The sequence below is a fragment of the Mobula hypostoma genome, chromosome 2 (assembly GCF_963921235.1).
Source record: "Mobula hypostoma chromosome 2, sMobHyp1.1, whole genome shotgun sequence".
Taxonomy (NCBI): domain Eukaryota; kingdom Metazoa; phylum Chordata; class Chondrichthyes; order Myliobatiformes; family Myliobatidae; genus Mobula; species Mobula hypostoma.
The window spans coordinates 201,991,231-202,016,985 of NC_086098.1; the positions used below are offsets into that span (position 1 = coordinate 201,991,231).

At 39.2% G+C, this 25,755-nt stretch overlaps 1 protein-coding gene across 1 annotated transcript in view; it reads right to left on the reverse strand.

Annotated features, from left to right (window-relative positions):
- Nucleotides 1-3,335: 3,335 nt before the first annotated feature.
- Nucleotides 3,336-25,755, reverse strand: part of nsfl1c (NSFL1 (p97) cofactor (p47)) — a 31,054-nt gene continuing 8,634 nt past the window's right edge. Inside the window, exons 5-9 of the mRNA XM_063041414.1 lie at nt 17,559-17,651; nt 13,982-14,091; nt 12,494-12,631; nt 7,922-8,086; nt 3,336-6,301 (exon numbers count right to left, since the gene is read on the reverse strand). Of these exons, the coding sequence (XP_062897484.1) occupies nt 6,139-6,301; nt 7,922-8,086; nt 12,494-12,631; nt 13,982-14,091; nt 17,559-17,651 (669 nt within the window). The 3' untranslated portion in view covers nt 3,336-6,138. The remainder of the gene's footprint in view (nt 6,302-7,921; nt 8,087-12,493; nt 12,632-13,981; nt 14,092-17,558; nt 17,652-25,755) is intronic.

The window sequence follows — 25,755 nt, forward strand, 5'->3', positions numbered from 1 at the left end:
TTATTCACCCATCACATGGGGAAAGCATTTCGTCAAAACTATGAACTTGAAATGTTACTTTTGTTTCAAAATAATTCATGATTTTGAATCTTTTTCAAACGTCAGCATCTACAGTTTTGATCCTTCAATCCTGCTTTTATTAAATTTCATCTCCACCCCTTTCAGAAGGATGTCGATTATGACATCTAGAATTGTATGCAGTACTGAAGCTGACACTTTGTGATTTAGAAGATACATTCAAGGCATTTAAAGTACAGGTTTCACTTTTAAACAAATGTTTCTCAACTTGTCCTACCATGATCATAGATTTCAGAAATCCGCTTTTGTATCTACTTCAAAATTATATTTTATGACATAGGGATAAGGCGATTGTCCTCAAGCCTATGCTGACTCACAAAACAGTTCTCCTTCACATGCCCATCAAGTCCACACTGTTTCTGCTACCTCCCACTTAACTTATACCAGCACATTCCTGAGATGGAACAGACGAACACTTGTGCTAACAAGAGAGAATGTGGAGACTCCACATGGATGTTATTTGAGAGCAGGATCCAAGCTGAGATAGCAGCACCACCTATTACACCACTATGCACCCATAACAATACAAATTAGTTTTCATATTTTTTCCTACCAACATGAACCAGTTGTTAAAATTTTACATTATTTTCCAACGCAGATTTAAATTCATATGTAAAAGAAAGGACCGGGGTTTCCTTTGAATGTATTCAATTAAATGAGCTGTTAAGAAGAAATATACTATTTAATTTCAGTTTTGTAAATCTACTGTTTTCAACCTAGTCATTATCCTATGCAATCGTGTAAGACAGAGGAAGACAGGAACTACTACTAGAAATAAGGGCCATATCATGTAATTCACCTTCATAAATCTTATTGGTCATTTGCCCGATCAATTATTTGGTTCACAATACCCAAATACAAGATCTATTTCTACCGATCATCCACTAGCCGGTCTGCCTGCCAGACCCCTCCCCGGTACCATCTCAACTTGGTACCACCTATCATCTGTCAGTCCCTGCATCACCTTTCGCTCATTTTCATACTAGATAGCTCCCTTCCACATTCTCAGTCTTGATGCAAGGTGTTGACTCAAAATGTTGACCATGATTGTTGCTGAAAGCACCGAGTTCCTCCAACAGTTTGTTTTGTGTTGCAGATTTTAACAACAGCAGTTTCATATCTCCTAGTTCAATAAATATCTGTAATGGAAAACTTTAATAACATAGGCTAAAAGACAACCATTTGTCCAGATCTACATACAAAGTTTCCAACAGTTTACTATCTATGTAATTCACTGCATCTGAACATCTTCTTGAAGGAATTATCAGAATCAGAGTTATTATCACCGGTATGTGACATGAAATTTGTTATCTTAGCAGCAGTTCAATACAATACATAATCTAGCAGAGAGAAAAAAATGATAATAAAAGAAAACATAATAAATAAACAAGTAAATCAATTACGTATATTGAATAGAATTAAAATGTGCAAAAATAGACATACTGTATATTCAATAAAAAGTGTAGTAGTGTCCAAAGCTTCAATGTCCATTTAGGAATCGGATGGCAGAGGGGAAGACGCTGTTCCTGAATCGCTGAGTGTGTGTCTTCAAGCTTCTGTATCTCCTACCTGATGGTAACAGTGAGAAAAGGACATGCCCTGGGTACTGGAAGTGTTTAATAATGGATGCTGCCTTTTTCCAATACCACTCCCTATAGATGTCCTGGGTACTTTGTAGGAGCTGGTGGTAGACCTGAGGAGAGCTGAGGTACCGGTGACCCCTGTTTCCATCCAGGGGGTCAGTGTGGACATGGTGGAGGATTACAAATACCTGGGGATACGAATTGACAATAAACTGGACTGGTCAAAGAACACCGAGGCTGTCTACAGGAAGGGTCAGAGCCGTCTCTATTTCCTGAGGAGACTGAGGTCCTTTAACATCTGCCGGACGATGCTGAGGATGTTCTACGAGTCTGTGGTGGCCAGTGCGATCATGTTTGTTGTTGTGTGCTGGGGCAGCACGCTGAGGGTAGCAGACACCAACAGAATCAACAAACTCATTCTTAAGGCCAGTGATGTTCTGGGGATGGAATTGGACTCTCTGACGGTGGTGTCTGAAAAGAGGATGCTGTCCAAATTGCATGCCATCTTGGACAATGTCTCCCACCCACTACATAATGTACTGGTTGGGCACAGGAGTACATTCAGGTAGAGACTCATTCCACTGAGATGCAAAACACAGTGTCATAGGAAGTCATTCCTGCCTGTGGCTATCAAACTTTACAACCCCTCCCTTGGAGGGTCAGACACCCTGAGCCAGTAGGTTGGTCCTGGACTTATTTCCTGGCATAATTTACATATTACTTATTTAATTATTTATGGTGCAACTGTAACGAAAACCAATTTCCCCCGGGATCAATAAAGTATGACTATGACTAGTGCCCAAGATAGAGCTGACTAGATTTACAGCCTTCTGCAGGAGCTTCTTTCAGTCCTGTGCAGTACCCCCCCCCCCCTCCAATACCAGACAGTGATGCAGCCTGTCAGAATGCTCTCCACGGTACAACTGTGTAAGTTTTTGAGTGTATTTGTTGACATGCCAAATCTCTTCAAACTCCTAATGAAGTATAGCCGCTGTCTTGCCTTCTTTATAACTACATCGGTATGTTGGGACCAAGTTAGATCGTCAGAGATCTTGACACTGAGGAAATTGAAGCTGCTCACTCTCTCCACTTCTGATCCCTCTATGAGGATTGGGATGTGTTCCTACGTCTACCCTTCCTGAAGTCCACAATCAGCTCTTTTGTCTTACTGACGTTGAGTGCCAGGTTGTTGCTGTGACACCATTCCACCATTCCACTCACTCCCGTACACCCTCTCATCACCACCTGAGATTCGATCAGCAATGGTTGCATAGTCAGCAAATTTATAGATGGTATTTGAGCTATGCCTAGCCACACGGTCATGTGTATACAGAGAGTAGAGCAGTTGACGAAGCACACACCTGAGGTGTGCTAGTTTTGATCGTCAGCAAGGAAAGTATGTTTTCACCAATCCGCACAGACTGTGGTCTTTCAGATAGGAAGTCAAGGATCCAATTACAGAGGGAGGTCGAGGTTCTGCAACTTCTCAATCAGGATTGTAGGAATTAAATGCTGAGCCATAGTTGATGAACAGCATCTTGACGTAGGTGTTTGTGTTGTCTATGTGGTCTAAAGCCATGTGGACCTATTGAGATATATTTATATAAGATGTGGTCCAATAGTGCATTTTTAATTCATCAAAGCCAATGAGGAATACATGGTGATACGTGATACTTAAAGAAATTTAGGCTTTATTCAAGATGTCACTTATTTAACTAGAATTTAAGAAAGTTAAAAAGGTACACTAGATGACAAAGGGGCTGTTGAAACTACTTTTGGAATTGTTGGTGACTTGAAGACATAAAAAACTGGTTATAAACAAAATGAAATACACATAATTATGTTTCCATTCTTTTGATAAATTAGGGTACCGTCAGGCATCACACTTCCCACTTAAAACTAATTAAAATCATAAATGTAACCAACTAAAATCAGAATACCCGGTTATACATCAATGATTCCCTGATATCAACACTGATAATTGTGAAGAGAGCAAAAAATGACAGGGCAGAATAGTCCGTGTATTATTGGAGCATCGTAAAACATTGTCTCTGTTGACGACTCATTCTGGATGAGTGCAATTAATTAAGTTAAACGAATCAAATCTTATATTCAAGAGATACTTGGAAAATAGTTTGCCTTTGGTTAGATTGTGGACAAGCTGTAGAGAGAAACACTTCCTTAGGACTTAAAATTTTTAACCTTTAACACCTTTCTTTCAGTAAACACCCTGACCAACATTGGTGAGTAAAAGGGTGTTTGACTTATTTGATTTTTGAAGTTGTGTTATACATGTCGACTGACATGTTTGAGCTCAAAGTACTGGCAATATTGAACTGCAAAGTGTTTCACAATTTCTAAAGATATTATCAAACTTTTGATAAATGCCCATTTTCTTTGTAAAGGATTAACACTTAATAAAGAGTTAATCAGAGGCAAGGAAGAGGGGAGGGAAGAATCACAAATGAAATAGTTTTTTATGAGTTGCAGAATCATCTAGTGAACCCATTTCAAGCACTTCTAGCTAGTTGCACTTATAAACTTGCCCATCTCTGCAATACACGACAGACAAAAGCACATTGGGAAAAGCACATTTGTGTGTGCAAGTTGGGAATTAGGCACCAATGTCATCCTTCCTGTCAAGAGTAACATTTCTGCCTATGAAATGTAATCTATGTAAAATCTTCCATGAAACAGTACAATCTGACATCTTAATATAAAAATGTATACTTTTGTTACATTAAAGTATGGTAATGTTTTGTTCCTGTAATACAAGCTGAATAAATGGAATTACAATACAAAATATTTTAATAGTCTTTCATTTGTGAATAACCTAATAACTCATTAAGATTTTGAAATTATGACAAACCATTTAATATTTCCAGGGACACACGCTCTTCAGCTTTGTTAATAAATTAATTTTAAAATGCAGATATCACCTAGGTTTGAAGAGCCATCACAAATGGCCACAAACAGCAGAATCATTACTTCCAGTTGGAGAGTGATCACTTGATTGATACTGGCAAAAAAAAACATCAAGCTTAAGAACTGTGTATATTCTAGTCACACGTGAAATGCTTAAAATGGCAATCTTTGGATTTACTTACTTTGTGCAGATTTACTAGTTGCAACCAGTCCAACTAGCAGAAAGTAATAATTTCAGAATAATACAATCTGCAACTTACTGTTCAAATACCTTAGCATCACCAAATCTAACACTTTTCTATTATAGATACAAGATGAAAAACATCTCTATCCTTTTGAGCTTTGTTTTACGATACTCTTCTGTAAACTATCCTGGGATATTCTTCTTCCATAAAAAATGGTTATATTAAAATAAACTGGATGTAATATCCATAAAAAATAAACTTGAATTGCTTTCGCCAACCTGTTTTGACACTACACTTTGCTTAACATGACAAGGTGTTATGTTCATGTTTGACATCTGCTAAATGTGTACTCAGAAAGCAAGGCAGTTTTCATCAATAGGCAATAATTCCAAATTTTAGAACTTACGTTCAAAAGCCGCATCCTCCATAATCCTCATTCTTCAGGGAGAAAACTGAAGAGTTTTTATTCCCATTTTGCATCCAATGGATACGAGACTTTCAAGATTATGGAAGGTTATACAGTACCTTCAATTGTTTCTACTGGTCAGAGAGTGCCAAGGTTTATCATAAAATTACAGTTTAAAGGTCTTCATTCTACTTGGAAGAAATTCTATGCCACAAGTCACTACTAAAGTGAAATTTACAAGTCAGTTTGAAAGGAATTTCAGAAGAAAAACAAGCTCATTTTATAACATAATAAGTGGATTTGGATTGACTGGTAAAAATAACACCAACGTTAATAACTGAAGAACAGGAACAAAAATAGATGTTCTCTTAGCTACAAGTGAATTTCATTCTGAAACCTAATGAATAGTAGAAAGTATTTTGACCCAAGAAGGACAAAAACTTTTTAGCAAACTTCCATATTTGGCAAAGAAAGTCACAACTCAGGCTGAAAATAAAACTCACAATAACATTGTGCTCAGATTATTCATTCAATGCAGCGGTGTACAAAATGAACAATGCTAGGTACAAGACCCATTTCACAAACATAGAATGTTTTAAATTTGATTTGATTTTTAGAATGCAATTTCCTATCAAGGTCCACCTCCCCCTATACAATTGCAGTCACAAATGTTAGAGCTAGTTGGGATGTATTAACTTATATTGGTGAATTTGAATTTTAATGTATAATATTTCACTTCAAAATTGAAAAATTATACATAAATCAAATACACAATTAGGTTTTTAAATCACAAAGTCACGCTGAAAGCTGTGTAACTGAATGAGCACATGAATAACCTTAAAGGCAAACTGTTTTGTCTAAAAGCATTGTCACCAATTTATTACAACCAGTGAGTTTAACTAATGGAAAGTCTGAACAGTTCAAGTACTCCACCAACATGAGGTTAGATGGAGAAGTGCATTCATTTCAGCCTCTGTACTATTACAGCATTCAGCAGATTGGCATCTTTTAGGGTTTCGTTCTCATTTGTCAGCTCTTTACTAGGGAAGGTTGTCATCAGCACAAAAGGAGTATAAGCCAAAGCTGGGCGGGCGTCGATAATAAAATGTCGAACATCCTGAATCCTGTAGACAAGAAAACATCTGTCAGGTTTCTTAAAATAAGGCATAAAAATCAAATTTCAGACTCTCTAGGGTGAATTCTTCAAAATTTCCAGAGAGTACCATCATGTCCCTATTGTTATTGTGTCAACAAATCTAATCTTAACTAAATTGCAATAAGTAATTAACTCTCACCCCGCCCCGACTTCTATATGTAAATAGAACACCTCATCTACTATACAAAGAAATTCCAATACAGATGGGTTTTGAAACTGCACAGCTTTTTTTTAATATTTAAAGTGGCATGCTGCTAGATTTACACCACAATTTTAATTGCATAAATCCTTTGAAAAAAAGATTAACAATTTAGAGAATTTATTTTTCTTTTACAGCTAAGATCAAAGTACAGCTGCTGATTATCTTTCTTGGGTATTTAGACCAGAAAATCTATGAATCAGAATTATCCCATCTCACAGACAGAACTATCCACTGGGCTGACATCAGGGATTGGTTGTAACTGATTTTGGAACTCTGAATACAGGAGGAGAAACATATTCAGCCTGAGTTCTGACCTAGGAAACCAGTCATTTTCTAAAGGTTATCAAAGAAATCCAACTGAATATTCAAACACTAAGTACCAATATATTAAGAGTCAAATAGTTCAATCAAAATCCTAAACCTGAGATGCTGACTTGAGGGCTTATTCAAAAATGAAGAATGATGAACAGACTCTGCAATTGCAATACTTAGTAACCAGACTACCTTTATAGTGCCCCAAGCAACATCATTTCCGCAAGATGGCACTGTGAGAACCAAGATGACTCATTATTTACACCATGGGAAGATTGCATTTGCCGATCCAAGATACTTTTCATGAAATCACCTCTGCATTTCATGAACAGAATTTTGATAAAGTGCTAATAAAATAAAATTATTTCATTCTAATCTCAACTGTTATATTTAAAAACCAAGTTACGCTTTTTCTTGCATTGGGATTCAAATACAAACAAAACTTTGCTTAGAACTTTAGCAATTAGGTCTAACAACATGATAATTATTGAAAGGGAAAAGGAAAGTATGCATGCCTCTTCCTACAACTTTATAAAATTCACTATTTTCCTATAATCTGAATAAGGCACATTCTTGCTACATAGATCAATATAAGAAATCTGGTTTCCTTTTTGTGCTGACGTATGATGGAGATACAGTACTACTTGCCTTAAATCTAAAGGGCAGAGAGATACATGAATGCTGTGATGTCTTCCACATGAAGCTCAGTATGTATTATTCATCAAACCATACCCAACGCAGGACATGCCAGCAATCAAGGTTAAACTGACACTGAAATTATGGGTCCTCTTTAAGTACCAGTTGGCCTTCAGTACCAGAAATATACAGTTAAGAGTCGGTGCTTTTAGTAGAGAGGTAGAAAGAAAAATAAACAAATTTTTTTTTCCCCTGATGAAAGCTTCCCATGCAATGGCAAAGCCAACCAAATGTAATTTTCTATATAACATGAGGTAATACAGGAGAGATATGGGAACTAACAGGATACAATTTTATACATAGGCTAATATAAGACATTAACTCACTTACAAAATCGAGAAATGGCCTTCAAAATAACATTAGCTTCCATCATCTTACCTATGCGTATGATTAAACTTCTGAACAAGACGTCCTCCATCTGCAAGTCGAATCTGGATACTGGTGGTTGGTTCTGATTCATTTAGATTTACAGAAGAACTGGCCTTTGCTTCATTTTCCGCTTGCTGCGCTGGAGTAGTTGTAGTTACTAGCTGGGGTGTGGCACTGCAAAATAAAAACAGGGTTGTTTACTGTGTAGATCACACCTACTTAATACTAATGCAAAACAGCAACTTTATCTCAATTAAGGGGCATTAAACAGAAATTTTACGCAAGTATGCTTTTTTAAATCTAGTCTAAAATGTAAAATAATAGAGCTCCAAAAAGGTTTAAGCTCAAATATCCCACAACTAAGATGTCCTTCATTCTGGTCCCACAGCAACAAAACAATTAGCAGCTACTTCTGGCAGAAAAATAAAGCAAGGAATGCCATGTTCTGATGAACAGATTTGACCTCTTACAATGTACACATTCAAATGAAAGGTGTACTTTCACCATGAAAGTTGAGCATTACACTCTTGTGGAATTGGAGCTGCAGCACAATCAGGGAACCGGTGGAGCAGTAATCCTCATATGAACAAAGCATGACATAAGAGTACAGAAAGGGAAGAATGGGTGGGTAATAAGATAAAGTGACTTGATTCTTCAGGAAGCTCTGTTAGAGAACATGGTTCCCAACCGTTCTGACTAGAAATATGTTGTGCAATAAAAAATTCTGGACTTGCTGTTGACTATTAAATCAAAAGAATGGAGATTACTGCAAGTGTTCAAATAGACAGATCATGCCAATAGGGATTTTAACCAACCTACTATAAACTGGGAAATCCCAAGTGGTATGGAATCTCAACGAGTAAATGTTATGCATGACTGCTTTCCGTGCCAATGTGCGAGGGACTCCAGGAGAGACATCTTTATCTAGTGAATAGCAAATGAATCAAACAGTACATTATGAATGGAAGTAGTGGCATCCCATGGAGAAAGCAACCATAACATGATTATATTTTTAAAAAATTGGAATAGAACTAATATTAAGTGCATGTTTAAGAAGGATCAACTTCAGGGAAATAATTATAAAATCAGTAAACCTCAGCTGGGATTAATCAGATAAACTTAAGAATGCAACTGTTATGAATACAGCATGTGCTTATGTATACTGAATGAGGCAACACTATGATGAAGCCGGCCAGTGGTGTAATGCCATCAGTGCTGGACTTTCAAGCCCAATGGTCCCAGATCTGAATCCAGCCGGCTCTGTGCATGTTTTCCATCCATGCTGGGCTGAGTGTCAAGCGAGCAGCTCGCTCTTGTAAAAAAAGAAAATCAGACAAATGCTAAAGAAATTGCAAAAAAATGCCACCCCATGCACCACGATAAGGGAAATATCATGGATCTCACTTGTAAAGCACCTTAGCAATTAAGGTACATTTTCATACTTTTGGCTAAATAGTGCAATTTGTAGTCACAGGCATAACTAATCACAGTATTACTTGGGTCTTCCACTGAATGACAAATCACTGAAGCTCAACAACTGTTGATCCTTGAACTTGTATACATTTGGTACTAATTAGATCAGGCAGGATTAAATAAAAACCAGTATTTCAAGTTACACTACTATTACTTTGAAAGAAATATAAGCACCTACGAATGAAAGGCAATTTATTCACCTTCAACAAGATTAATGGCTGGAATATCCTATGTTAGATTTGTTGAAATAGCAACACGAATTTACATGTTTTTGGTTGCAGAAAGGGTGGGTGTAGAGCTACTCAGTTTTCATAAAAACAAACACCCTCCCTTCTACATTATTAGAACGTCTTTGACAGAGTGTCTTGTACATGCATGCAAAGATTGACAGGATTAGAAAAAAAACATTCTGCAACTTTCTCTCTCCTCCTCCTACTAACCACCGACTTAGCCCTAGAGGTCATCTCATGACAACTTAATTGCACGTTACACCACAATCTCACATTCAATCTTTCTTGCTAACCAGCTCTGATAATTCCTTAAACTTTTATTGAGTACAACTATAACTTACAGAAAAAAATATATAAAACAAGCAATGATCAAGATTAGGCAAACTAGGAATAGAAACAGATGCAAGAGGTACTGCAGATGCTGGAAACCTAGAGCAATAAAAACAATGCACTCGAGGAGCTCAGCAGGTCAGGGAGCATCTATAGATGGAAATAAACAGTTGATGCTTCAGGTAAGACCCTTCATCAGGATCCGATGAAGGGGCACAACCAAAAACGTCAACTGCTTATCCCTATCCATAGATGCTACCTGACCTACTGAGCTCCTCCAGCATATTGTGTGCATTGTGCTAGGAATAGAAGCACATATACTGAACCCAATACTATCCAAACCAAATTTCTTCCTAGAATCCAGAGACTAAAGATATATATCTAGCAATCTGATATTTAGTTGGTGTTTAGATGTTGACATTATACAGATACAGGTGGCTGTACTTTTAACAGAGCTATGTGGGAAATACATTAGGCAGAAGGTAAGGAGGTAATTTGGCTTTTCATGAACAGAAGCAAGCAGATAGTTGAGAACTTTTGAAGAGGTGAAAAGCTCCTGCTACAGGAGTAGATGCAGAGGATTAGAGTACTACTAACATAATACAATATTTAAAATGGGAGACATGGATAACTAATTATAAGCCAATTAGTTTAATTTCAGTGGCAGCAAATTCATGGAATCAATTCATCAATTTAGACATGCAAAGATTAATAAATTCAGTCAGCATATACTTGTTAAATAAAACAAAAACTGCAGATGCTGGTAATCAAAAATAAAAACAGAAAACACTGGAGGTACACAGCAGGTCAGGCCACATCAGCAGGAACAAAAAGAGAGCCATTTTTTCCAGATTGAAGACCTTTGGTGCAAACTAAGTGTCTTCAACCTGAAAGTTTATTTTAAGTTTTATTCTTGTAGATTGGCTCAACCTGTATTTAACACTTTGTTTTTATTTATTAATTGCAGATTGCAACTGAATAACCTAATAGGGTTTTGTTAGGAGATTACAAAGGGTGGATAACAACAGTACACTTGGCATAATCTACACTGAGTTTTAGCAAGGCTTTTAAAAGTTCATACTTCCAAGGTTGATAAGAAAACATAAAAGCTCACGAGATCCATAGGAAAGTGGTACCTTGGATCCAAAACTGGCTCAGTAGCAAAGAGTAATGCTGTTTTTCTGACTGGGAATATATTAATAAGAGTGAATAATCATCGTTTGATTATTGCAGGGGCGTGACAAAGATTCCATTATACAAAAACTGGTTCTGTGCTAATAGCAAGGAGCAAAACTATAGTTAGATATAAATGATCACTTTTGCAGAAATAGAAAATCACTAATCCAGAAAAATGGAAGATAATGTATTTAGAGAATTGCAAAGATTAGGGAATGCAAAATAATTGAGAACAAACAGAGAGGTGTAGAGAAACAAAAAGGATTTGAAAGTACATCCATGCATTATTAGCAGTAGAACGTCAGATGAATAAGGCAATTAGTAAGACATGCAGAATGTTTTTCTTTATTAGCCAAAGCACAGAGCACAGAATACTAAAACTCGATATCACACTTGACTAGATAGTCCATGACGGGACCACTGCATACAATTCTGTTCACATTATAGGAAAGATGCACTTCCATTAAAGCAAGCAAAAAGGGAATGAATAACATGTTGTTAGTGTTGAAAGCTGCAGCTATGAAGATAAACTGGATCGGCAGGAATTGTTTTCCTTGTAACAGAGAAGGCCAATAAAAATTTTTACTGGAATAATAAAGTGAATAGATAGGATAAATAGGAAGGGCCCATTTCTATAAGTAAAACAATCAAAAATTATGGGGGCTAGATCTAAACTAACTGATGATTATCCAAAGAAGTTTGGAACTCACTGTTGGAAAGTGTGGTAGACGCAAATCCTTACCCCACTTAAAACAATATTTTGATATACACTTAAAGAATCATAACATACAAGGACCTGGACCAAGTACTGAAAAATTAGATTAAGCTGGTTAGTGTTTCTCATTCCACTACGTGTCAGACATAATGGGCTAAATTACCTTCTCCTGAGTCTTAATTTTCTATGATTAAGGAAAACACTGGAATTGTTGTCTTGGGAGTCATAGATCAAATGGCAGAGCGTATACCCCATCTATATGGGGAAAGGCAAAGAAATGGGAAAGTAACATGGTGCTTACAGCAAAGACTGAATTCAATAAAGGCTTATGATTTGAACATTTTCTTTTGTCTTTCCAGGTGCTTCGGTATAACTTGTAAAGCTGACCAGTGTAGTATGAGCACTTTATTTCTATATATAATGTGCTATTAAGCTCCTGCCAACGTACCATCAGGAAGGATACTGCATTAGTTTACTCAATTTCTCAAAGAAAGAACAATTCCTTAAATGCTCACCATCTGTTACATAATCATTCCCCCAGAACATAGTGCATAAATCTGCTGGAGAAATTTATAGTGACTTCTAAATTAAATCCATTTAAAAAAGTGTTTAAATTATTGACTTTTTAAAGAAATGTGTGCAAATGACTACCATTACCTCCCCAATTTTTGTCCTTCACCTCCAAATGCCTTAAATACAGGCTTAGACTTTACATATTCTTGATCCCGATGATCTTCCATGTCCAGATTTACCTGCCCACCTCGAGCCAATCGCCGCAGCTCCAGTGGAATCTCACTGCAAAGGGCAAAATGCAGAGATACTTATTCCAAAATATTCAAATGTGAATCAACATAAATAACTAAAACTTACCTTCTGTACTCAATGCTCCATGCAAATAAAAATAAATGCCTGGATTTTTGCAGTAGTAATAAAAAATAAATTACTCTTAAATTGATAGCTCAAGCATGGTTTAGAAGTTGTGATTTAATGCAGTTCCACTACCTGCAGTCTGCTCCAAAGGAATCAAAGGAAATCACTTGAACCAATGTTATAAGTTAAGCATTGTTAAACTATTAAACATAAACACATTGAGTGACATGAATGCCTCCATACACAAAAACACAAAAGAAATTCAGCAGGTAAATGGAATGCTGTATTAAAGTGCAAAGGGAAAGGTGGGTGGAGTAACAAACTCTTGCTGAACTGTATAGAGTTTTGGCGAGACCATACCTGGAAAGATGAATTATACAGTAGTTCTTCCCTCCTTATTTAATAATGAAAGTATCTGTGGACCAAATCTGAAATGAAGTATCCCTCCTTAGAAGGAAGTACATTAAACAGCCTTAAACCTCCAGGAGTTAAGAACGAGATGCCCAATTTGAAATACATGAGATTTGAAGAGGCTTGATAGAAGATACTGTGACAGTCCATCCATTGGTGGCTCCACCTAGGACTGAAAGCATGGTCTCTGGATTTGAAATCAATGACTTAAAAAGAAAATAAATCCTCCTAATTGTGACTCTTTGGAATTCTTCAACCTTGAAAATATGGCTGTTGGTTCAAGTTCAAGGTTCAGATAGATTTTACGTGTACAAGAGAATCAGGAGTAATCAGGAGTCAGACAAGAAAGTGAAGTTCCAAATAAATCATCCAGGGGCTCTTGTTTCTAAGATAGTTATGTACAAACTAATTCTACAAGAAAATATCCTTACACCAGCTTTAAGTTTTTATACGGCATACTGCACCATAATTACTGCTCATCAAATTGTCTGCCCTCAACTAATTTTATGTATGGCAATTGCCTCATGAATTATTTTGAAATGAATGATATGATTTTTAATTTGTTAATCTAAGACAGTAGATGGAGTTCATTATGAAATGACTGTTGGATTAATTCACGCCTGCAACAGCAAGCAGCACAACGTCCTGCAAAAAAAAAACCTCATGCATGTCCTCTAATTGCCACTAGATGGCCCATATTTGCAAAATGCCCCTTTTATAACAAACCAAAAGCATTTTTACCAGACTAGATGAATTTCAGACATTTAGCTCCTGCATCCAGAATTTATCTATTACCAATTATCTCAGAGAAGTTACTTTGTACAAGAGTTATTTGTAACCAAACTACAGCAAGAAACCACTTACCCTCTCCTAATAGATTCTAAAAACTGAGCATTTGTGGGGTCAGTGTAATTTCTCAGCTCACCATCATCAACACTGAAACCACTTTTCCAAAGCTTCAGTACAACGTGAACCTGTTGAATAACATTCAAATATAAACTGAATTCAGTAAAATCAACTTTTAAATTAAAATAATACCTAAATCATCATTAGCTTTAAGGCAAACTGATCCCTTCTCTAAACATTGGTCATTTATTTATTGACTTAAAGATTCCCAATGAGTCAGAACGTACCTATATTTACCCCTAGCTTAACCAAAGGAAAATTTACAAAGACCAGTTAACATACTAACCTGCACATCTTTGGACTGTGGGAGGAAACCAGAACTGTGGGAGAAAGATACCCTAGCAGGGATGACAGTGGAACAACAATGGCAGGTACTTCTGGGAATAACACAGAAGGTGCAGGATCAGTTCATTCCAAAGAGGAAGAAAGAATCTAAGGGGAGTAAGGGGTGACCATGGCTGACAAGGCAAGTCAAGGACAGTATAAAAATAAAAGAGAAGTATAACATAGCAAAGGTGAGCGGGAAGCTAGAGGATTGGGAAACTTTTAAAGAGCAACAGAGGATAACTAAAAAAGCAATACGGGGAGAAAAGATGAGATACGAAGGCAAGCTAGCCAAGAATATAAAGGAGGATAATAAAAGCTTCTTTAGGTGTGTGAAGAGGAAAAAATCAGTTAAGACCAAAGTTGGGCCCTTGAAGACAGAAACCGGTGAATTTATTATGGGGAACAAGGAAATGGCAGACGAGTTGAACAGGTACTTTGGTTCTGTCTTCACTAGGGAAGACACAAATAATCTCCCAGATGTAATAGTGGTCAGAGGACCTAGGGTAACGGAGGAACTAAAGGAGATTCACATAAGGCAGAAAATGGTGTTGGATAGACTGATGGGACTAAAGGCTGATAAATCCCCAGGGCCTGATGGTCTGCACCCCAGTATACTTAAGGAGGTGGCTCTAGAAATCATGGACGCATTGGTAATTATTTTCCAATGTTTTATAGATTCAGGATCAGTTCCTGAAGACTGGAGGGTAGCTAATGTTATCCCACTTTTTAAGAAAGGAGGGAGAGAGAAAACAGGGAATTATAGACCAGTTAGCCTGACATCAGTGGTGGGGAAGATGCTGGAGTCAATTATAAAGGATGAAATAGCAGCACATTTGAATAACAGTAACAGGATCGGTCCAAGTCAGCATGGATTTACGAAGGGGAAATCATGCTTGACTAATCTTCTGGAATTTTTTGAGGATGTAACTATGAAAATGGACAAGGGACAACCAGTGGATGTAGTGTACCTGGACTTTCAGAAAGCCTTTGATAAGGTCCCACATAGGAGATTAGTAGGCAAAATTAGAGCACATGGTATTGGGGGTAGGGTATTGACATGAATAGAAAATTGGTTGACAGACAGGGAACAAAGGGTAGGGATTAATGGGTCCCTTTCAGAATGGCAGGCAGTGACTAGTGGGGTACCACAAGGCTCAGTGCTGGGACTGCAGCTATTTACAATATACATTAATGATTTAGATGAAGGGATTAAAAGTAACATTAGCAAATTTGCAGATGACACAAAGCTGGGTGGCAGTGTGAAATGTGCGGAGGATGTTAAGATAATGCAGGATGACTTGGACAGGTTGGTGGGTGGGCAGATGTATGGCAGATGCAGTTTAATGTAGATAAATGTGAGGTTATCCACTTTGGTGGCAAGAACAGGAAGGCAGATTACTATTTGAATGGTGTCAAGTTAGGAAAAAGGAAAGTACAACGAGATCTAGGTGTCCTTGTTCATCAGTCACTGAAAGTAAGCATGCAGGTACAGCAGGCAGTGAAGAAAGCTAATAGCATGTTGGCCTTCATAACAAGGGGAGTTGAGTATAGGAGCAAAGAGGTCATTCTGCAGTTGTACAGGGCCCTGGTGAGACCACACCTGGAGTACCGTGTACAGTTTTGGTCTCCAAATTTGAGGAAGGACATTCTTGCTATTGAAGGAGTGCAGTGGAGGTTCACGAGGTTAATTCCAGGGATGGAAGGACTGTCATATGTTGAAAGATTGGAGCGACTGGGCTTGTATACACTGGAATTTAGAAGAATGAGAGGGGATCTGATTGAAACATATAAGATTATTAAGGGATTGGACACACTAGAGGCAGGAAACATGTTTCCGATGTTGGGGGAGTCCAGAACCAGAGGCCACAATTTGAGGATAAGGGGTAGGCTATTTAGAATGGAGTTGAGGAAAAACTTTTTCACCCAGAGAGTTGTGGATCTGTGGAATGCTCTGCCTCAGAAGGCAGTGGAGGCCAATTCTCTGGATGCTTTCAAGAAAGAGTTAGAGAGAGCTTTTAATGATAGCAGAGTCAAGGGATATGGGGAGAAGGCAGGAACGGGGTACTGATTGTGGATGATCAGCCACGATCACAGTGAATGGTGGTGCTGGGTCGAAGGGCCGAATGGCCTACTCCTGCTGCTATTGTCTATTGTCTATTAACACCCGAAGGAAACCCACGTGGTCACAGAGAGAACGGACAAACTCCTTACAGACAGCGCTGTAACAGCGTCACACAACCGCTACACTACTGTGGCACCTATACTAATGAATCCCAAGTACCTACCTTCAGTGAAGGCTACAAATCTACTTCCCTAAGATGTCACACAAGTCAAACCCCAGTAGCATGCTAAATAATAGCCGATTTAGCTCAAAGGATGCTAATAATAATGTTGGAAATTTTAAAAATGTAAGCATGTTTAACAAAGTCTTCATGAAGTACAGATATTTGGGAAGAGACTACCTAATGTTCTGTTTTGAACAATTTTCTTTCCGTGAATTACTTTGAATACAATATTTATTTCTAGTTCCTTAAAGCTTCAGCTGACTTTAAAGGGTTTTAATATTCATTCTAACTTTCTTATTGATCGGAAGCTAAAAATGCACTTGAAAGCAACTAGCTTCTTTGCTACTCTATTTATAAGGATCCTGTATCTTTGTAGTTATAGCAACCCAGAGGTAATGGGTTCAAACTTAAGCAATTCTGATAAATGTAATTGGTTTATTCGTTTAGAGACAGTTCTTCCACTGCTACCTGATCTTGCTTCACGTGACTCAAAATCAAACTATGCAGTTAGGTAGAAATATCTCCACTTCAGTGGTGGGGGTGGGGTAATAAATCCTGTCTATACATGTGTCTATTTAATACAACAATAAAGTATGCAGAAATACGCACTAGTTCTGAAGGTGTGGAGAACACCTGACTTAACTCCCACTGGAAATTTGTTTAGTGTTATTTGATGTTATCATGTAAATTGCTCTATAGAATCGACCTTTTATTGGGACAATACTTTTCAGATTATACACAAATAGCAAAGCAAAGATTGACATATACAAATTATGTTTCAAAGTTGTCCATATATATTATTATCTATTCACACCATTGTTACCAAGAAAATAACAAATACCATTGTTTCCATCGTAGTTTTCACTTTCAAGCAGAAATACTGGTTTTACTTAAGACAACATGCATTTTCTTGGAACACTTACATCTTGTGCGGTTTCAGGTCTCCGCTCTCCTGTAACATATGCAGACTGTTCTCCCTCAGCTGCACCCAAACGGTAACCACCACCACCAAATGGCTTTAGAAAAGACAGAAGATAAAGTTTCACAGCTTAATGAAAAAAATTAAATACACTAATATTTTTATTGTAGACAAAACCAATGTATTAACTCTCTCAAACAACATAGGTTAATAACACTTCTAAAACTGAAACTGCAAGCAAGCATGATACCAGAACCAAGCAACAAGAAATCCTCTGAGTCAATGGCGAAATATAAACCCTGTAGTATAGGACTGATCTAATTTAGTTGTTAAGGTGCTAAAATTGGTCTCAGCAGCACCTGGCTGGAAGGTGTTTCAGAGGAGACTGAAATGCCCATGTAATGAATGTTTAATGATAAAGCTTGACAGCAATGCCCAGCAAGAATATCCCATAGCTGAAAATAAAGAATAAAAATTGACACACTTGTGAGAACAGAAAGTGCACATGTACTGCAAATAGTCTGAATCTCCAAGTCATTAAAACAAAAGTTACAAAAATTATTTTCTAGATACTATCCCAGTATCAATAAATCAAAAATTCCAGAAAGGACAGAAGCATAACAGACGTCCCCAAGGTCTTTGAAGTCTTTGATAGAGTAAATGTCAGAATGCTTCCATGTCAGTAAAATGAGGACAAATACCAGTTAGTCAATAATCAGTCTAATAGCAATGTGATACGAAACCCCTTTACTTAGAGGTTAAAATGTGAAAAATCACTTAATAACTTCTTGAATGGACAATGCACCCACATTTTTCTTTCGTTTTTGTTCTCTTTTTGCTCTGTTTAATTAAATTTCTATATACATTTCCTTATTGCAATCTGTAGTTTTTTTTATTATGTATTGCACTGTACTGCTGCTAAAAAAAATTTCATGATATATAGTCATAGTCATACTTTATTGATCCCGGGGGAAATTGGTTTTTGTTACAGTTGCACCATAAATAATTAAATAGTAATAAAACTATGAATAATTAAATAGTAATATGTAAATTATGCCAGGAAATAAGTCCAGGACCAGTCTATTGGCGCAGGGTGTCTGACCCTCCAAGGGAGGAGTTATAAAGTTTGATGGCCACAGGCAGGAATGACCTCCTGTGACGCTCTGTCTTGCATCTCGGTGGAATGAGTCTCTGGCTGAATGTACTCCTGTGCCCAATCAGTACATTATGTAGTGGATGGGAGACATTATCCAAGATGGCATGCAACTTAGACAGCATCCTCTTTTCAAACACCACCGTCAGAGTCTAGTTCCATCCCCACAACATCACTGGCCTTACGAATGGGTTTGTTGATTCTATTGGTTTCTGCTACCCTCAGCCTGCTGCCCCAGCACACAACAGCAAATATGATCGCAATGGCCACCACAGACTCGTAGAACATCCTCAGCATCGTCCGGCAGATGTTATAAGGACCTCAGTCTCCTCAGGAAATAGAGACGGCTCTGACCCTTCTTGTAGACAGCCTCAGTGTTCTTTGACCAGTCCAGTTTATTGTCAATTCGTATCCCTAGGTACTTGTAATCCTCCACCATGTCCACACTGACCCCCTGCATGGAAACAGGGGTCACCGGTACCTTAGCTCTCCTCAGGTCCACCACTAGCTCCTTAGTCTTTTTCACATTAAGCTGCAGATAATTCTGCTCACACCATGTGACAAAGTTTCCTACCGTAGCCCTGTACTCAGCCTCATCCCCCCTGCTGATGCATCCAACTATGGCAGAGTCATCAGAAAACTTCTGAAGATGACAAGACTCTGTACAATAGTTGAAGTCCGAGGTGTAAATGGTGAAGAGAAAGGGAGACAAGACAGTCCCTTGTGGAGCCCCAGTGCTGCTGATCACTCTGTCGGACACACAATCATATGCCAGTGATATTAACCCTGATTCTGATTCTAAAAAAGATGGGGGTAATTTTACCCTAGAATCAGATGCAGACAAGAAAAATAAATTGGATGAAGTGCTATAGAACTTCGAAGATCACTAAAAATGAAAGCCCACTATTAGAATTTATGAGGAAGGTAAAAAACAAAGCATTTAAGATATACTAATATGCATCAAAATCATTAACTTAAATCCCTTTACTGATTTGATATTTGCATGAAATGAAATAAGTGAACAGTTTATTATCCAGGGAACAGGGCAAATTCTTGAAGTAGATCTAATCAAATTCTGCTTCAAAATATTGTTTCTAAGGTACACTTGTCCACAAATTGGATATATAAACATTTTTTAAAATATCCCCCTGAAAAAACAACTTTCAAATTTTAATGTGAAATAATACATTTTACTTCTCCAATCATAGTACACAAAGAAAAACTGCCAGAAGATAGCATAATGCACAGCTGCCGGGAGATAAAATTTACAACACTGCCTATTCTACTCATAGTCCAGCACAGGTATGTAATTGAACACTACTATAAAAATCAGCATTTGTATAGTATTGGTACAATTGTAGGGCACCATAACTGGTGGAAACATACATTATTCACAACCACCAACTTTGAGTTGGGGTTCACTACAAGAGATGGGTCTGACGTGATGACGTTTTATGCCAAGTACTGTTACCATGCTTTGTGTTCAGTTTTTTTTTAAAGAGTACAATAAATGAGTTGTTACGGTTTTTCTTAAACATAAAACAACCTCACGCTGTTTTATTTCTGAAAACCTATCCTGGTCTCCCTGATACTCTACGACAATTCCAGAGTTATTGAATATTTTGGCCAACACAGTCACTTTGAAACTGGCAGAGCTCTGGAAGCAAACTGCCGTTGTTTGGCTTGTACAAGTCAAGGCCCAATTCGCGCTGCAAGAAATCACCACCAACACCACCAAATATTTCTATGTGGTAGTGTCACTCAGTAACTCCACGGCTGCAAGAGTGGTGAATCCACTAGAATACCCGTCTGAACCTGATAAACACCAACTGCTGAAAAGTCACCTTTTACTGATTTTTGGACTACCGGAGTCTGAACGCGCCTAACAGTTGCTCTGCTTGTCTCTGTTCGGTGATGCTAAGTCTTCAGAGCTAACGGACGACATGCTGTCTCTTCTGGTAAATTACCATCCTTGTTTTATTGTTAAAGAACTCTTAATGGAGCAAATGCCTGATTAAGTTTACATAGCCCTCACTAATGCACTCATAAAGATTATAGGCAGTTTGCTAAAATGATTGATAGTCTCCACTCAGTGCGCAGTGGTGCATCATTCCTCTTCCTTTTTCTACCTCAATAAGCCCAGTCAGCAAAGCCAACATACAGATGCCTGCAGTTGAGAAACAGACAATGCTGGGCTTGTGTTTTTACCACGCTTGCTTTGGTACCAACGCTAGGAAGTGCCAACCGCATTGCAGCTTTGATAGTGGTAGAACGGATCATCAGAAGTCTGTGAACACCATGGGGTCCAGCTGCCAGTGTCATCTACCGTTCATTACGGACACCTTTTCAGGCCGACGCATCCTGTGAGACTTGGGTGCTTAAGTGAGTGTGCTGCATCGCCTATTGTTGAGAAGGCAAATAGCGACAAAACCTTGCTGGAGGATGCCAACGGCAGCAGGATCCAAACTTATGGGACACGGCTGGTGACATTCTGCTTCAGTGGGCAATGTTACACATGGGACTTCGTCCTGGCTAAAGCAGCTATATCTCTGCTTGGTGCAGATTTCCCGTGTGCCCAAGGGCTATTAGTTGATCTTAAGAACTGCCAGATTGTGGATGTCAAGGTCTTTTGGTCATTACCCTGCTCCCCCAGCAAGTTCCTCACAACGACTCTGGCAAATGCGTGCACAACTGCATGTGAGTTTTCTCTACTGCTGGGCGAACCTCACGAAGCCTACATTCTCCACTAGTCACTGGACATGGGGTCGTGCGCCACATTTCTACAACTGGCCCGCCAGTCCATGCCCACACATGTAGACTGGACTCAGAAATGCTGGCAACCGTGAAGGCCGAGTTTGCCAACTTGGAAAGACTTAGCATTGTACGTTGGTCAAATATAGCTCCTAGGCTTCTCCCCTCCATATGCTGGTGGTTGTCACTCATGTGGCTATTACCAATGCTTTAACGAGGTCACCACTCCCGATTGTTCCCTGGTCCCACACATGCAGGACTTTTCAGCACATTTAGATCACAAGATCACAAGACAAAGGAGCAGAAGTAGGCCATTTGGCCCATCGAGTCTGCTCCACAGATCCCCCATGAGCTAAACTATTCACCCATCTAGTTCTAATTTCCGGCTTTTTCCCCATATCCCTTGATACCCTGACTAATTAGATACCTGTCAATCTCCTCCTTAAACACCCTCAATGATTGGGCCTCCACAGCTGCATGTGGCAACGAATTCCACAAATCCACGACCCTCTGGCTAAAAAAATTTCTCCTCATCTCTGTTTTAACTGGGTACCCTCTAATTCTAAGACTATGGCCTCTTGCCCTGGACTCACCCACCAAGGGAAACAACCTTTCCACATCTACTCTCTCCAACCCTTTCAACATTCAAAATGTTTCTGTGAGATCCCCTGTGTGCTTGGAGGACATTCCCAAAATGGCTCTGAGATTCTGCACATGCCATATGGGCTGAAAAATGCAGCACAAACTTTCCAAGGGTTGATGGACTCTGCATTAGAAGACGTAGATTTTCTTTTTGTTTCCCTGGATGTTGCCAGTGCATCCAAATCTGAACATGCATCTCATCTCCGCGCACTTTGAGAGCTTAAGCCAACATAGATTGATTATTAACCCTGCTAAGTGCTAGTTTGGATTGTCAACAATTGACTTTCTCACCCATCACATCTCTGCAGAAGGTGCAAAACTCCCTCCATCAAAAGTAGCCACTATGACGGATTTCCCACCGCTCCGCAATACTAAAAAAACTACAGCAGTTTTTAGACATGATGAATTTCTATCACCTCTTTATTCTGAAAGCTGCAGAACTTATGCTCCCTCCTGTATAGTGCACTTAAAGACAGTACCCTTAATCATGTCCTTGACTGGTTAGCGAGCATGGCAAGAGCATTTGATGACACCAAACAAGCTCTTTCCAACACAATCCTGCTGGCACACTTGCTTTCCAAAGCACCTATAGCCATTACTACTGACACTTCAGACTACGCTGTGGGTGCTGTGCACAAACAGTTGGTTGAAGGCATGTGGCAGCTGCTCCCCTTCTTCAGTCAGCAGCTCCATGCCCCCGAAAGGAGATATAGCACGTGTGACCATGGGCTTCTCAGTTTCTATCTGACCACCCACCATCTTTGTTGTCATCCAGAAATGCAATTTCACAGTGTTCGTTGACCACAAACCTCTCATGCACACAATGGCCAAAATATCAGGCCCTTGGTCTGCACGGCAGTAACACCAACTGGCCTACATATCAGTGTTTATAACTGATACACAACATATCAAGGGGATAAATAATGCTGTGGCTGATTGCCTCTCACACCAAGCCATTGAGGCTATACACAAAGGCTGACTATGACAGCATGACAGCCAACCAAGCTATTGACCCAGAGGTCCAGATTTACCGAATAGCAGTCACGGGCCTGCAGTTGGCTGACAACAAGTTTGAGGAAGCTGGGGTTTCCCTCCTATCCAGTTGCCCTTACCCATACTGCACACAAACTGGAGGTGGACTGTTTTTGATTCCATAAATGGCTCCTCACATCCGGGCCGGAAGGCCTCACAGAAACTGACTGCACGAAGGTTTGTGTGGCATGGCCTTAGAAAGGACATGCGCGATTGGACTGCAGTCTGAGTGGAGTACCAGCAGGCCAAAATTAACCATCATGTTCAGGTGCTACTGGCACCTTCTGAGGTCCCTGAATGACAGCTTAGCTATGTCAACATGTACAGTGGCATGCAAAAGTTTGGGCACCCCGGTCAAAATTTCTGTTACTGTGAATAGTTAATTGGGTGGAAGATGAACTGATCTCCAAAAGTCATAGAGTTAAAGATGAAACATCCTTTTCGACATTTTAAGCAAGATTAATGTATTATTTTTGTTTTGTACAATTTTAGAGTGAAAAAAAGGAAGGGAGCACCATGCAAAAGTTTGGGCACCTCAAGAGATTTGAGCTCTCAGATAACTTTTACCAAGGTCTCAGGCCTTAATTAGCTTGTTAGGGCTATGGCTTGTTCACAGTCATCATTTGGAAAGGCCAGGTGATGAAAATTTCAAAGCTTTATAAATACCCTGACTCATCAAACCTTGTCCCAACAATCAGCAGCCATGGGCTCCTCTAAGCAGCTGCCCAGCACTCTGAAAATTAAAATAATTGATGCCCACAAAGCAGGAGAAGGCTATAAGAAGATAGCAAAGCGCTTTCAGGTAGCCGTTTCCTCAGTTTGTAATGTAGTTAAGAAATGGCAGTTAACAGGAACGGTGAAGGTTAAGTTGAGGTCTGGAAGACCAAGAAAACTTTCCGAGAGAACTGCTCGTAGGATTGCTAGAAAGGCAAATCAAAACCCCCATTTGACTGCAAAAGACCTTCAGGAAGATTTAGCAGACTCTGGAGTGGTGGTGCACTGTTCTACTGTGCAGCGACACCTGCACAAATATGACCTTTATGGAAGAGTCATCAGAAGAAAACCTTTCCTGCGTCCTCACCACAAAATTCAGTGTCAGAAGTTTGAAAAGGAACATCTAAACAAGCCTGATGCATTTTGGAAACAAGTCCTGTGGACTGATGAAGTTAAAATAGAACTTTTTGGCTGCAATGAGCAAGGGTACGTTTGGAGAAAAAAGGGTGCAGAATTTCATGAAAAGAACACCTCTCCAACTGTTAAGCACGGGGGTGGATGATCATGCTTTGGGCTTGTGTTGCAGCCAGTGGCACAGGGAACATTTCACTGGTAGAGGGAAGAATGAATTCAATTAAATACCAGCAAATTCTGGAAGCAAACATCACACCATGTGTAAAAAAGCTGAAGATGAAAAGAGGATGGCTTCTACAACAGGATAATGATCCCAAACACACCTCAAAATCCACAATGGACTACCTCAAGAGGCGCAAGCTGAAGGTCTTGCCATGGCCCTCACAGTCCCCCGACCTAAACATCATCGAAAATCTGTGGATAGACCTCAAGAGAGCAGTGCATGCAAGACGGCCCAAGAATCTCACAGAACTAGAAGCCTTTTTTAAGGAAGAATGGACAAAAATCCCCCAAACAAGAATTGAAAGACTCTTAGCTGGCTACAGAAAGCGTTTACAAGCTGTGATACTTGCCAAAGGGGGTGTTACTAAGTACTGACTATGCAGGGTGCCCAAACTTTTGCTTCGGCCCCTTTTCCTTTTTTCTTATTTTGAAACTGTAAAAGATGGAAGTAATCTTGCTTAAAATATTAAAGAAATGTGTCATCTTTAACTTTATGCCTTTTGGAAATCAGGTCATCTTTTACTCGCTTACAGTAACAGAAATTTTGACCATGGGTGTCCAAACTTTTGCATGCCACTATAACTTCCTCTCCACCACCCCCGCCCCCCAACAGTTTCACACACATCCTTACCATGGTGTATCATACCACCAAGTGGCGAGAGGTCATTCCTCTAACATCGAAAATGACTGCTGATGTGGCTCAGGTGTTTATCAGCACCTGGATTGCTAAGTTTGGCACCGCATCAGATATTTCCTCTGACCATGGTCCCTAGTTCATATCAGATCTCTGGGCTGTGTTAGGCTACATCACACCATGGCAAATCACCCACAGTCCAATAGCCTATGCGAGTGCTTTCACTGCTCCTTAAAGGCTGCTCTGAGGGCTTCCCTGATGGATGAGTGTTAGCATGAGTCTCCCGTGGGTCCTGCTGAGGTTCAGAACAGCTTCAAAAGAGGACCTGCATTTGGAGGATTCTGTTACCACGCCCGTCATCATGACATGACCATGAATGTCAACACACCTCTGGATGAGCCAGAAGCCTCTGCTGTTCCTCCACTCATGGAACATAGGACTCGAGCAGAACGGCTCGTCCAAGCGCAAGAGAGGCTCACAACGCTGGTATTAGTGAATTCTGGGACTGGGGGGAGTCCTGTGTAGGGTAATGTAATTGGTGGAAACATACACAATTCTCAAAAATTCGCAACCATTGACATTGAGTTAGAGTTCATTTTAAGAGACTGGTCCGACTTGATGTTGTAATTATGTAAAGTA